Source organism: Plodia interpunctella, chromosome 7 (assembly GCF_027563975.2).
Source record: "Plodia interpunctella isolate USDA-ARS_2022_Savannah chromosome 7, ilPloInte3.2, whole genome shotgun sequence".
NCBI classification, from domain to species: domain Eukaryota; kingdom Metazoa; phylum Arthropoda; class Insecta; order Lepidoptera; family Pyralidae; genus Plodia; species Plodia interpunctella.
In genome coordinates, this window is record NC_071300.1 from 9,807,350 (window position 1) to 9,821,448 (window position 14,099).

A 14,099-nucleotide genomic window follows, 5' to 3' on the forward strand; every position below is an offset into this window, starting at 1 on the left:
CTGTAGGACAACTGGAAGTAGGAGAAATCTAACTTGGTAAGATTTGATTACAGACAGACAAGCAAACATCGGGACAGGTGAAACTAAATAAAAGCTTCTAAAAAAAGTATATATCCATAGGAATAATTTTACATTTTTTAAGTTATATTAATTTACTTACTTAATTTTGTTCTACTCGACACTAACAAACCCTGTGGCAGCATTTTAATGTATTGTAAGAAACAATTAATGTATTGTGACCTGTGATTGTGACATAAAAAATCGTACACACAATACTCACTCAACTAATGAATTCTTGACTTATCAAGGCATTTAAAAAGGTAATCTAGCTAATGAAGAAATGCAAACCCAAGTCGATGCGTCCAATGGCGGAAGACTATTTTGTAAAGCAAATGGTGATAAAAGATTCGTACTGAATTATGAATAGATTTCGTGCAATGAATTATTGATCGATGATTTCCAATGACTAATGTCAACAACCGTGATCTCACGTTGCAACTGGAGTTACATCAGAATAGAGAGACCATTCAACCTTTTGATGAAGCTAAAATAACTCAGTTAATGCAATCTGTTAAGTTTGTATATTTTAAAAATCTACAAACTATTGGCAATGCTGAAAGTATTGTAACAGTGTTGGTGCCTATAATGTCACTTACCATTATTATTGTATACATTTTTTTTTCTAATAGTATAACAAAATACACGGTCAAAAAGTATACAAAAAACATGATATGAATATGTATATATAAACAAAATAGATATAAACAAAATATAAATAAGAATCGAGCGTTTACTTTGATATGTAAAGTTACAGCAATCAAACTATAAAATATTTAAATTCTATCTGAAATAAGGCATATACCGCTGTTAGCAATGCACTGAAATTTGAAAACTTCTTAATCTCAACATATCCAAATTGATAAACGAATATCTAAAACTCGAGATAAATCTTAAGATTATAAGCGCACAATGTTGGCTCGATAGAACAGAACATGTAACTACTTATTATTTTTACTTCATGCATCGTTTCATACCAAATAAGTCGTTGGAAACCCCGGTAATGACAGGTAAAAATATGTTAAGTCAACAACGATAACTCCATAAAAGAATATATATGTTGCCGTTTTACATCAATTTATATGTACAAAATTGGCATGCAATTATGAAGAGCTCATTAATGACACATCAACAAACACACTTTACTATATTGAGAAGGAGAACAATTAACAGATACACTACCACTCACCAGATTTCCGTTTTTCGTTAACAAGCACCAATGATTTGGTTCGCTTCACCCTGAGCGATCTCCTCCTTATAGACCTCATTAAAGCCTCAGGCATCCTGGAGAACCTCGGGGAATCAACCCTCTTTTCGGGCATGAAGAAGTTCTTCACCGCCAACATCGTCATTTTCAAATTTCAAACTTAGAATTCCATTGAACTTTCCAAAATGTATAGTATTTATGGAGTCGTCATCATTGTCTACATCACTAGCGTCATTATCAATGGTAAAATCACCTGCACAATTAAAATTGTATTTTACGCCCGATTAAACATCACAAGGTCGGTATGAACAATCGTAATTCACTATTGTATAATCACTTCCAATTAGTCCATTTCCAGTTTTCCCTTAACTACCTTTAACACTGACCGTAATGTCATCTATTGTTATTTTAATGGCGTCACTAGTATTGTTCTTGTAATCGGCATTCGAATCACGGGGCACTATCCTGTCGCCTTGTAAGGATCAGTCCTAGATATCGTTCGATTGTGAGTTCGGAAGCGAGTTCGCCACAACGCGGCGCGACGCGTCCGTTCCGTTGAGAACCGAGGTACGGACTGCGTTATTTCGCTTGTAAGGCAACCGAGGGCAGAGGGTTCCCCGCCACGATATCTGTTATCAAAATTTAGCGTGCACAATGCTTAGGTCGAATGGATTTACGCTTTGTTTATAACCATGAACAAGGTTAATCGAATTGAGTCGATGAGATGCATGAAGGATACCAGGTATAATGATTGATAAAATCGAATAAAAAAGATAAAATAATTTAATTTTGCTGACGAACCATTTGTATGCTGAATAAACTTGTCTTATAATCTTCAAAGTCGTAATTGATATACTTTGAAAATGAAAGTAGAAAAAATAAAACACGAAATTACAGAATTGGACAAAGTTTATTATATGGCGGATTTCAAAACCAATTTCATTTTCCCTAACCAACATAATTTGGAAAGAACAATTTAATGAAATTGGCCTACATTTGTCTTTATTCTGTTACAGAGAACATTCCATCCATTAAAATTTTTGTTTGCGGGCATAACTCAGCTGTTTAATGACTTGTTTCTGTTTTAGCCAATTAACGTACGGTTCATTGTGTGTCCAGTTCTAGTAATAAATAGGATTGGAAATAAGCATAAAATATTAATAAATTAAAATTTTACGACGGACTCTACAATCGTGTTGAATTTAATTTATATAGTCTTAAGCATAAATGAAGAAAATTCAAAAAACAAAAGAACATTTTCACAACCGCAAGCAAATGTCTGTAAAAATCTAATATTAAAAAAAATCCGGTCACAGTATAAGTTGAGCATTTGCAAGGTCTGCACAACAATTAAATAGAAGACGTCCAATTTGCATAGATCTTTTACATTGCCAGTGCCAGTTATACAGTGAGAAAAATACACGCACTTCATTATGATATTTCTGTCAGTCCATCAGACGAAGGCCGTGAGAGCATTCAGCCTAATGACGTGTTCATTGGAAGAGAAAATGAAAATTGTTGATACTACACATTCATTGTCACTAAGTTTCTTTGGATTCGAAGAAATGAGAATCTTTACGCAAAATGGTTCCTGGATGAACTTATACGATGAAATAATGATGTAAATTCGTCCTCCTAATTTTTAATGTATGTATAAGACCTATATTTGTTGACGTCCTTGAAGAAAAGGCTGCGGGGAAGTTTGTTGCGCCGCTTCTTCTTTACCTGCGCTTTGGAAGCCGGCAGTAGACTTAGTTTTTTTGACGTCAATAAGTGATATATATCATCCTAAATTGAATAACGAATTTTGAATTTGAATTTGAATTTTTGAATTTGAATTTTAACTATTGCGAAGACAAAAAGTGATGAATTTATTAAATTATGATATTAATTTAGGATATAGAAAGGGAGCGGAGGGCGTTGTCGATTAGGGCAAACATGATAGCCCGAAGATTTGCCCGTTGCTCGAAGGAAGTGAAAATCTCACTCTTTCGAGCATATTACGTCTTATATACATGGAGCCTATGATATCTTATATACATGGACCTACGATTTTTTGGAGTAAGTAGCCCTACTTACTCCAAAAAATCGTACAACGCCCTACGAGTCCAATTAACAATCCTTTCAGGGTGATGATGGGGTTACCTAGGTTCTGTACTGCATCAGGGATGTTCGCAGATGCCCGGATTGATTGCTTTTATGCTTCTATGCGTAAAAGGTGCGCGTCCCTGACGCGGAGGATGCGGGGCAGCCCCAACAGCATCCTGAGAGTGGTGGCCAGCAGACTAGACTGCATATATGTTAACCACTGTTGTGCTATCTCACATGGGATGGTACAGCAGTGATTAAATATTATTTTGTATTGTATTTGTTTTAAAATATATTACTAACAATAGGTTAAGGCTAATGTACTACTAACAAAAATGGACAAAAGTCTGAATAAAAATTTATTAAAGGACTTTTACAAAATCTTGCTAGTTCGCTAAAGTTTTATTGAATCTTAAGACTATAACAAAGTTTAAGTGGTATGAAATTAAACAGCAAATGAGATACGAAAATAGATAGCGTCGTATCTTCTTTAACATTTTCCACGATAAACGGTACGAATCATTAACCTCGGGATCATATTTCTAGTTTCATATTCCACGATTTTCTCATCGTAAATCTAGCGATTTTGCGCTGTTCAATGTGCTTTAATATATTCAAACATCAAACGGATGAACTTGTAGAAACAAATTTAAAGGCGTATATCTTTTAAGATCTAAAACCTTTGTGATATAATTTCAGCAACTTGAAACTAGATGCAAGTAAAATAATTAACTTAGCTGTAGAGCCAACCAAATGATAAATATCAGTCGATTCGAAATAGACAAGACTTATAATGAAATATATGATAGTTGAAATGTTAAATTATTTATTTATATTTATTCTCAATGGAATTATTGCTATTCAAACACCAAACCGTATTCTAGCATATTACGCTACATTTTAGTGATGTTATAATAACACGTATGATAAGCGCAATTTATACTTGTTTCTGCAATCTGCAACGCTTCATCGCTTTATTTCCTAGGCTCCTTCGAGACTCGTGCAATTTCATATCTCGACATCGTGGCACGATGTGGTTTACATTTTGAATCAGCCACCATTTTACCTTGATCTCCCGACCCCGTTTCCTCTTCATCTGATTAGCTTGCAGCAGGAAAATGAATGGTCGTATCACAGGTCAAGATAATCTGGCTAACGTGAGTATCAACATTACATTTTAGTTTAGAATTCTGACGTCAGGTATTTACTTTGATATCTCAGGATGAAAATTAGCAGAAAAGCGGAGTTTGTATTCTGAATATTTGCTTAGTGTTTTCATTTTATCTAGGATCAAACAAGATTTTTACTAAAGCAACTTAATCCATGAAATTTCTGGGTAACTTAATTGAAACTTTGGAATTTAATTACTATTTACACTAATACTCTGTTAATTCAATTTAGTTTTATAATAAGAAAAAATAATCTTATTTGTACAGCCGACAGATTTCTCACTGCTACACTATGATTTTGGCACGGCTTTTGATTTGTTTTTCATAGTTTTCAATTGACTGATTTTAGCGGTAGCTAGCGGCTCGTTGCTCGGGTAAAATCATAACAAATTATACACCTAAACCTTCCTCAGGAATCACTTTATCTATTGGTGAAAACCGTACAAAAATCCGTCCGGTAATTTGTCGCGTTCATACAGTTAGACGCGACTGGGGAACTTCTTTTATAACATTTAAGGATTTAGTCTGTATTGCCACAGACACTATTACTAAATAAACAACTAAATATACATATATTAGAAACAAAGTTATCTATGTACATTTTGGATTTTGTCTTGGTGTTTATTGGTAAGGCTGTTTACCGAGACAGCCTATACATACCGATGTGTGAAATAATCTTTAAGAAACATATAAAACGTGTTGATATAATTCTGTCTCGTTATCATCTTCATTATTAGCAACATTATTGTAACTACTGGCTAAAAGACTTTCAATATAGTTGATAAAAAATGCTCCATAAAGTGAGCACCTGCCGACCATTGCGTTCGTACAGACATTTACATCAACTGGCTGTTGTTATCTCAGACAGCTCTCGTAGGATGTGCAACCGGTTCTGATCCAGAGACGTGGGCGGCATTCTCCTAATATTCCACAGACAAGTGTATAGTCCAACAGTTTATTTTATCTATCCCGTTATAGTGTTCTCCTAATGAAAGGATCTCCCTCTTTCTTCTTCCGTAAATATCGATTTAGGCGTTACATTTTCTAGTTAGGTTGATTTGTGATCGTTATGTCAAGTTTTGTATTTTCTGCCTGGGTTACTTTCTCTCATTTGAGCTTTCTTCCTCGGCCATAGAACGTTTCTTGTCTTCGGCATCCTTAATTGTCAGATCATTGGCATGCATATTCTTGACATCAAGTCAGTTTTTTTGCCACATTTCTTAGTCTTTTTCGAGGACAAATGAACACACAAAATACAGCCGTGTCAAATGTCGAAAAGAGTCAAATTCATAAGAGTGCTTATCCTGAAATCAGGAAAAGTTCAGAGGTAAAAAGGTTGAGTTCGTTGGCCTCATTAAGAAGGTTGGCCACTTTTCTGAAATAGCGCGTGGTTAAAAATATACAGTATTTAAGTCTTGTTAAGTTAAATGCAAATATAAAGGTCAAGAACTAAACAGAAATAAAAACGCTGTTTCTATTGGAATTTCGTATTAAAATAACTCTATGTAATCCAGGTTTTCCAAGTCTACAAACATAAATTCTTCATATCATTTTCTAGTACAACAAGCCAATGCCAATTTTTTCATTCTTTATGTCTTTCGCGGGTCTACTGAAAGAAATTTCTATAGAAGGTAAGATACTACGGAAAACCTAAGTTTAAAGGTATGTAACTACTTTTGTCTATCTAATTCCTTATTATACAATTTGGTATATAAATTAGAGGTCGACTCACGCTTGGCAGTTTGCCTTGAGCCATTTGGGACTCGACTTATTGTAGGAGGTTGTGGGCGCTAGTTAATCCTTTGAAAATTTGTTAATATTGATTAACCTAGTCATTTATAAATCAAATATAAATTGCATGCAAACGTGGTTAAATTTACTCGTATTGAATTGAATAGATACTATTATATACTATGTCTAACGACAATTTAACATACAGTTCCACAAGAACTAAATTCAGAATTTTTTAAGCATTTATATGTCTTTGCCAGGAAACTCCGCTCTTTCTTTTATCTAAACATGCATAAGCTTACAATTATATAATTTATTGCTTTTAACATAACAAAAACATACTCTGCCAAACATATGTAAAATCAAATCGAGGTCACAGCAACAACTGATATTACCTGAAACAAACGTAAAACCATCAGTTCATTCGGAACGACATTCATCAAAGTGTCATTAGTATTGTTACAAAACCTCGTAAAAATAAAACCAGAAAAAATTCAACAAGGCCTAAGAATCAATATGCCATCAGATTTATATAAAAATCTGGTCAGATAACAGTTTACAAAAGAGTTTTGTGATTTTACGAGCTGTCTTCGAAGTTAATAAAAGATTTTACGAGCTCTCTCTCAAAGGACAACAAGATTGTAAATTTGAACATTAGTGGTCGAGACGAGGAAGTTGCAAAGAATTAGGTCGAAGTATTATGAACTTTGAATCGTATATTTGCGAATATAGCTGGAGACATAATAAGGGATGATGATATAATACAAACAGGTATAGTCGCAGTTAGGTTAGCGTTGTGAGAATATCATCTCCAAATGTCTCAAATAGACATAGAAACAACCAGAAAGTTAGATCTGTTATTGAGATAGCATTGTATTTTTAACTTGGGCTTCACGATGGGTCAGACTGGGCTGGCGTAAGATAATGGGATGTTAATGACCATAATGTTGATGTTGTATGGAGACGTTACGACCGTGGCACTCTTGTGGTTAGATAGTCGTGTGATTATTACCCTTGATGTTTGATTTCATAATGGGTTTAACATGTTTTCATGCTATATTTAAAATATAATTTTGTATAATGTGGTTTGACTGTTGTGCTTTCTCTCATAATCTTTTATGCCGGCTACACACTATCGCCGAACTCAGATGCCAACGCGAATGAAGAAACACAGATTCTATGAGAGCTTCTATTTACCTACAGTATTTACCGCACTTTTCGCAAAATTTTGACGAACTGTTTCGCGATAATGTATTTTATGACTTTTCCATTAAATCTTTCAGTTCTGCATGGGAACAGTAGTGTAGAATCATATAAATTGTTACATATCGCATCGTTTCTATCTAGCACAATTTTCTGCGTTGACGTCAATGGAAGTTGTTGACCTCTTAAAATATATATAAAAATCCACTCCAGTGGTTTCATCGGCCTATAAAACATGATATAATGTGCTTGGGCATCCCATTCAATTCAGAGTATGGAATGTGTATACAAAAAAATATATTTTTGCGACCTATATAAGAACTGCTAATTTCACTGAGAAAAACAATAAAACTTAAAAAGTGTTGAATGCTGATTGGAGGGAGGGAATAGTCTGTGCAAACAAATCATTATGAAGTCTACATGATCATTAAACATTCTCTTACTTTTGATGAAAACAGATTTCAAAAATGTTGACAGATGTGATCCAGATATAATCATAAAAAATGGGTCACAGCCTAAAAATGTCAAGGTGATACATCAAAACATGTTTGCTTTGACTACTTTATCATATTTACATACAATATCATGCATAAACTAATTATTTTTTATGGGGAAAATTGTTTGTTTAACTAGAAAACGTTGGTTGATACTGGCAACTAGGGTTGCCGACGACCAGCCGAAGTGAAGACCAAAAAGTAAGAAAGCGGTCCTGAGCTCCGACGCACAACGACTCAGAAAGAAACTGGGAACACGCTCAGATGAGAAATAAAGAGAAGGTTGCATGATACTAGCACAAGACCGTAAGAATTGGCATGAAAAAAGGGAGGTAGCAGTTGAATTGGGCTAAATATGACGATGAAAGTGGAAAGTTATAACAGTATAATTTTTGTGTGTTTTAATAGCTCGGTGTTAGTGATGATGGCTTTGATAGTAGCTCCTAAATCAACAACAGGTGCAACATAGGGAAAAGTTTAATTGGCAGACAGGAAAGCCTGTACGAAAATTCCTCAGGTTTTGAGTAACATCGTCATTTAATAATGTTCATACTTTCGCTAATTAAACTTTAATGTTGCATTTAGAAGAACTGCATCCTGTCATCGAATTAGTATGTCTTTTGATAATTTTAAATTTCAAAAACAATTGGAATTTACAGCACTAGTATACGATCTCAGAAATAATAAAGATTGTCCTGATCTACGTAAAGAGTTAGAAGGTGGAAAATATTTCAGCTCAGGATATAATGGACTAGAATCGAACAGAGAAAGACAGATAGAAGTGAGCAAAATAAGGTAGAACTTTCTTCTGGAAACCTAGAAGATATTACCAATTGACAAAGATCAATGAAAAAAGCAATGAAGTATCTTAAGAATACATTTGAGTATTTGCAAAATGGATTTTCTTTCAAAATGACATCATTGATGCACGAGCGTGACTCAGCATGGTAAATGTTATTTGCAATCTAGTGGATAACGAAGGTCGAATGCAAATTATTCTTTGTTTTATTTTATTGAATTTAGAATAGTTCATTTTATTTATTACAATAATTATTTTGTGGTTGATTAAAACCCAACTATCTAAATTAACGGACTTCTTTCTCTTGTTAGCTAGGTAAGAAAAATGATGTCGTCGACAAAAGCCAGATTCTGCAGATGGTAGATTCTTTCAACGCCAGTTTCTAAAAAATTATAGACGGATATTGTGTGTTGTTGACGGTTATGGATTTGTAATCGAAACTCATTCATTTGCAGAGCATTTGTCCACAATATCCATAAATAAAAGAAAAATGATATCATATGCATAGTCTATAAAGCAAAATTCTTAAGAAACATTATTTAGTATCGTTTGTGCGCTATTTATTAAAAATAATGTAAAGTATATGCAGGTCAAGGTAGCTGAAATGCGGCAGTTAGGTATAGCAAAACATAACTAGTCAAGCAATATTTTACAAGCTATTCATACAAGGTAGACTAATGCAAACATTGAACAAACGTGACATTTTACTAGACTGATAAGACAAACACTGGTTGACTCATCGATTCGGATAAAAAATCTAGGTATACTGAATATATATATATTTGGGGTGATTAAACGAAATCTAGAACACTTTGATTGTACTTAAATTGACATACTTCTTATAGTAATTTTCCTTATTGCTGTTTAAGGCCAAGGGAATTATGTGGAATGTAACACGCACAATGACGTTCCTGACAATATTAATGAAGTGGTTTTTGCCTTCGCTATTTCATACACTAGCTAATAAAATATCAACAAGTGCAGATTGCCTCTTATGTTTTCCTTTATTGCAAGCAAGTGGTGGTCGATGGAAACTACTATTAATACACGAGTGAAATTGGTATACCAACTGATGTGGCACGAAAAGGATTCGAGTTTAAGCCCTGTAGGTTCACTTCACAGGCAGTCGCCATCATGCACCGCTTCATACTTTTATATAAATCTTTTAAATCGTGTGATATTATTTTATTTCTCTTCGCTGACTTTGGATCTTCTTCTCTGCTTTATCATAGCTTTTCAGGAAAGGACATCGCACGGCACGTTGGTAGGTTTGACATAGCATATGAAAGTTGAATAACTAAACGACATCATATGCCATTACATGTAATACCGACTACCCGTTTTACCTTTCAACCATTTTTCTCAATCAATACAAACAATATCATTCTGAATCATACTCCAATTGTCACATACATCCACATCTTTCAAGCAGCATTCATAGCAGACCCCTCAAAATGTCGGGCAAGACTACTTTACGAGCCAAAACTAAACGCAATTTACGACTTCTTCAAAATAGCATTAGTTGCGACTGGCTGGTTCCGATTACTGGTGATAGTATCGATTTATTGGACAATCGATTTTATACGATTAGGTTCACATTCACACGGCGATGGGTGATTTCATGACTGATTGAATTTGATGGTTTATGAATTAAATTTAATTCAGTGGAAAAAAAAATTAAATAAGAAAAAGCTTGGTGGCTTTACCCTTTTTTCGATTCTAAAATTCAAGTTACGTAAGTGCTTTCACAGAGCTAATAATTATGAAAATCCAAAACAGACCAAAGTAAAATCCGAAAGGACTCCATGAAATTATACATTTCAGACTGTCATTTGGCGTAATATCCGATGTTACGGTGAAACTGCCAGTAATTGCGTAAGAAAACTTTCCTTATAGCGGCAGACCCAGACTCAGACCCAGACCGGCAATTATGGCAGAAGCGAAGCCTAGACTTTCCATTTTGACTAGATCTTTGTCATCTAAGAAATGACAATTTTAACTATGGAAATGCACATTTGCTCCTCCATAAACATTTACTTAAAATTTCATAGCAAAGGGCGAACGACCAAGCGGAACTCCTGATGACAAGCATAAGTCCACCTTTTGTACATTAACTATTTGTATTTTGTGCAATAAAGTTTAAATAAATGAAGTAATCACCACTGTCCAAGAACAACTGCAACACTAGGAGTATGCCAAAGATGTTGCCATATATAAGATGTCATAGACCCGTTCATTCATTCATTCATTCATTCATTCATCATTTAAAAACATCGTTCTTGTCGGTGGAGTTTCTTTAATTTCTATCCTCAGCCATTGTTTTTATAAGGCACTTTGTTATAAGGCAACGAACTCCTGGTTTTTTATCTGTAAGTGTTCATTTGAATATATTTTTATTTATTTTACCTAACTGCTCAAAATAGCCGTATCTTAAAGCGATATCTAATTATATTTAAAGGAAATAATAATTAGTCACATCAAAGTAATTTGGAACACCATTACAATCAATTAAAAACATATTTGGGGAGTGTCTAAGGGTGAATCATTTAAATAAAACTGTTTTCTAACATCTGGCGACTCCTGGCGACGGCAGATTTTATATCGATTTTTAAATGGGAGCGAAGGGCGGAAAATATTGTATGTTTGTATAGACAAACATTATACAGTTTGTATAGACAAACAAAATAAAGATAGCTTTATTGTACAGTCGGCAGCACATCAACTTATCCAAATTCATTTTAAAGTCGTCGCTATTACTGCATAGAAGTTCATGCAGGATAAGTTGATGTGCCATTGACTGTACAAAGAACACATGTTACATTTGTCCCCATTGGTATTGTTCTTATAACTTTTTCAGTTTTTTATTAGTAAGTAGGCCTTGGTACAAAGATCGTCAACATATCTACCTCACACCATCCATGTCATCCATCAAACGCCAGTGATTGTATCGTGTTTGTTCCCGTTTGAAGTGTGAGGGAGGCAGCTTTTGACATTAGACCACGAAGTAACAATGCAGTGTGACACCTCTTTGACCATTTCTTGTCGTCGTCTAACTATAATTAGTACCAAAGTATTTGAAAATAGGTCGTCATCATTATCATTTCAGCCCTTTTCTACCCATAGGTCTCTCTTCTTCAGATATTTATATAGTAATAATATAAATAGTAATTTTTTAACTGACTGACCCGTGAATTTAAATGGAATTGAGTCCGTAATTTACAATTTACTTATAAACATTTATTGTGAGTGCGACCTCCTCTCGTCTATTCATGTTGCTGTGCCCGCCAGGGTCCGTAAATATGCACCGTGTCAACTTTATGGTATGCAATAAAAATATTGAGTATTGAATATTCGCCACCCTTCTCCTGTGGCTATCTCATCCATATCCATGTACGACGTGCGACTTTTAATTATGCCCCCCCCCCCACATCCTAATTCTTATTAACATTATAAATGTCAAAGTAAGTTTGTTACCTCTTCACGCTCTATTTCTCTATTCTATTCTCGTAATTTTGCATACACGTATTTTGAAGTATGAAGAAGGATGGAAAAATCACTGGTCCCGTGGGAAATTAAAAATAAGTAAGTAAAATAAATAATTGGTGAGCCAGAAAGTGGGACACGGAATACAAACGAATAGTAAAGGAGAAAAAGAGAAAGCATTAAAGAAGATCGCGGATAGTTCCCAACTTGAGCCGTGTCATAAATAACTTATAGTCGTAATACGTGGTTCCGTATCGTGGTTCCGCTCGCTGGAGTGTTAAAACTGTCACGGCGAGCGGTCGCGACCACCTACAAAATGGTGTGCTTGACCTATCACTGGTTCACTTCCACTTACTTGATATTCAGGAAATGTTCCAATTTGTTTATACTAACCGCGCGTCCCGGCTTCATCCTTATCATCCATCACCCTCAGGTCACGATCTATAGCTGAAAACTCATTTACAAATCTTTTTTTCATAGTCGGATTCCACAGCCACAAGGAAGATGAGGAGACCTCTGGTAATTACGTGGAATTAAACACACACTTTTTTGGCACTATTAATGGAGTGGTTTGCCATTGTCTTCTCCATTTTACACACTAGTTAATAATCAACCAGTGTGCAAGTTTCCATACGATGTTTTCCTTCACAGGAAGCAAGTGATGGTTGATGAAAAGTACTATACATGACGAGTTAAATTGATATACAAACTCATGCGGCACCAATAGGATTCAACACTGGGATCTTTCGTTCCACAGGCACTTAACCATTACACCACCCTTCTTACAAATCTTATAGATAATCAAAAATTTGGTACAGAACAGTTACAAAATTGATCCCCTTGCACACTGGTACTACGTAGAAGTAGTTCTCAGTTCTGCAGAACGACTTTGAGTGTTTACTTGCCTCCATTAAAAGTTACCGTCAAGTTACACCACTTCAGCCTCCCAACCATTAATTTTGGCTAATTCCCTCTCATGTTACGAACTTGGTGCGTGAGCGAAGTTTGGGCCTAACAGTTAACTGATACAGATACAGTATCACATGTTTATCGTTAAAATAAAGAGATATATTAAATAAATATTCAAATTCAAATCAAAATATATTAGGACAAATCACACAGATTGTGCTAGCCCCAAAGTAAGTTCGAGACTTGTGTTATGGTATACTAACTCTACTATTTTTATAACAAATACATATATAGGTAAACATCCAAGGCCCGGGCCAATTAGAAAAAGATTATTTTCCATCATGACCCGACCGGGGATCGAACCCGAGACCTCTCGGTTCAGAGGCAAGCACTTTACCACTGCGCCACCGATGTCGTCCAGACAGAGGTAAAAGTCGAAAATCACGTTTTGTACAAGCTCAAAAGATAGAGACCACGATCTACCATATAAAAAAAACATTCACTCATTACGAAATCTCGAAAACTACTAGGTAAATTAAGATAAAATTTGACAATTTAAATATACATATACCTATATATTAGGACAAATCACACAAAATTACATTAGATTGTGAAATTCCATCCCTAAGGGAGTGAATGTGGGCTGAGCAGCGTGCAAATGGTACTATTATACTATTCACTAATGCTTCAAGAAATCACAAGCGAGTATTTGAAGTTTAGACTGTAGATAAATATCTCAGTCGTTTCCTGTTATCCCATTTGTGATGCGAACAGTCAATTCAGAAATCAATGATTATTAAAACCTCAAGAGACAAATTCATGTCCTCAAGGTATTATGGCAGATACGAAGAATTTGCCGAATCTGACTCGAAAATTCAACGAACATTGCGGATTTTTCGTTGCATTGATACAATGCTCACATTAGCAGCAAGCAATCTTCGATTAGAGTTTGCTGGAGT

At 34.9% G+C, this 14,099-nt stretch overlaps 1 protein-coding gene across 2 annotated transcripts in view; it reads right to left on the reverse strand.

Annotated features, from left to right (window-relative positions):
• Nucleotides 1–14,099, reverse strand: part of CenG1A (Centaurin gamma 1A) — a 241,164-nt gene that overhangs the window by 67,976 nt on the left and 159,089 nt on the right. Inside the window, exon 1 of one of the 2 annotated variants that reach the window (XM_053747622.2) lies at nucleotides 1,247–1,851. The exons of the other annotated variant lie outside the window; for it this stretch is intronic. Coding sequence (XP_053603597.1) covers nucleotides 1,247–1,409 — 163 coding nt within the window. The 5' untranslated portion in view covers nucleotides 1,410–1,851. Of the gene's footprint in view, nucleotides 1–1,246; nucleotides 1,852–14,099 lie in introns of those variants that run through there. 2 annotated transcript variants of the gene reach the window in all.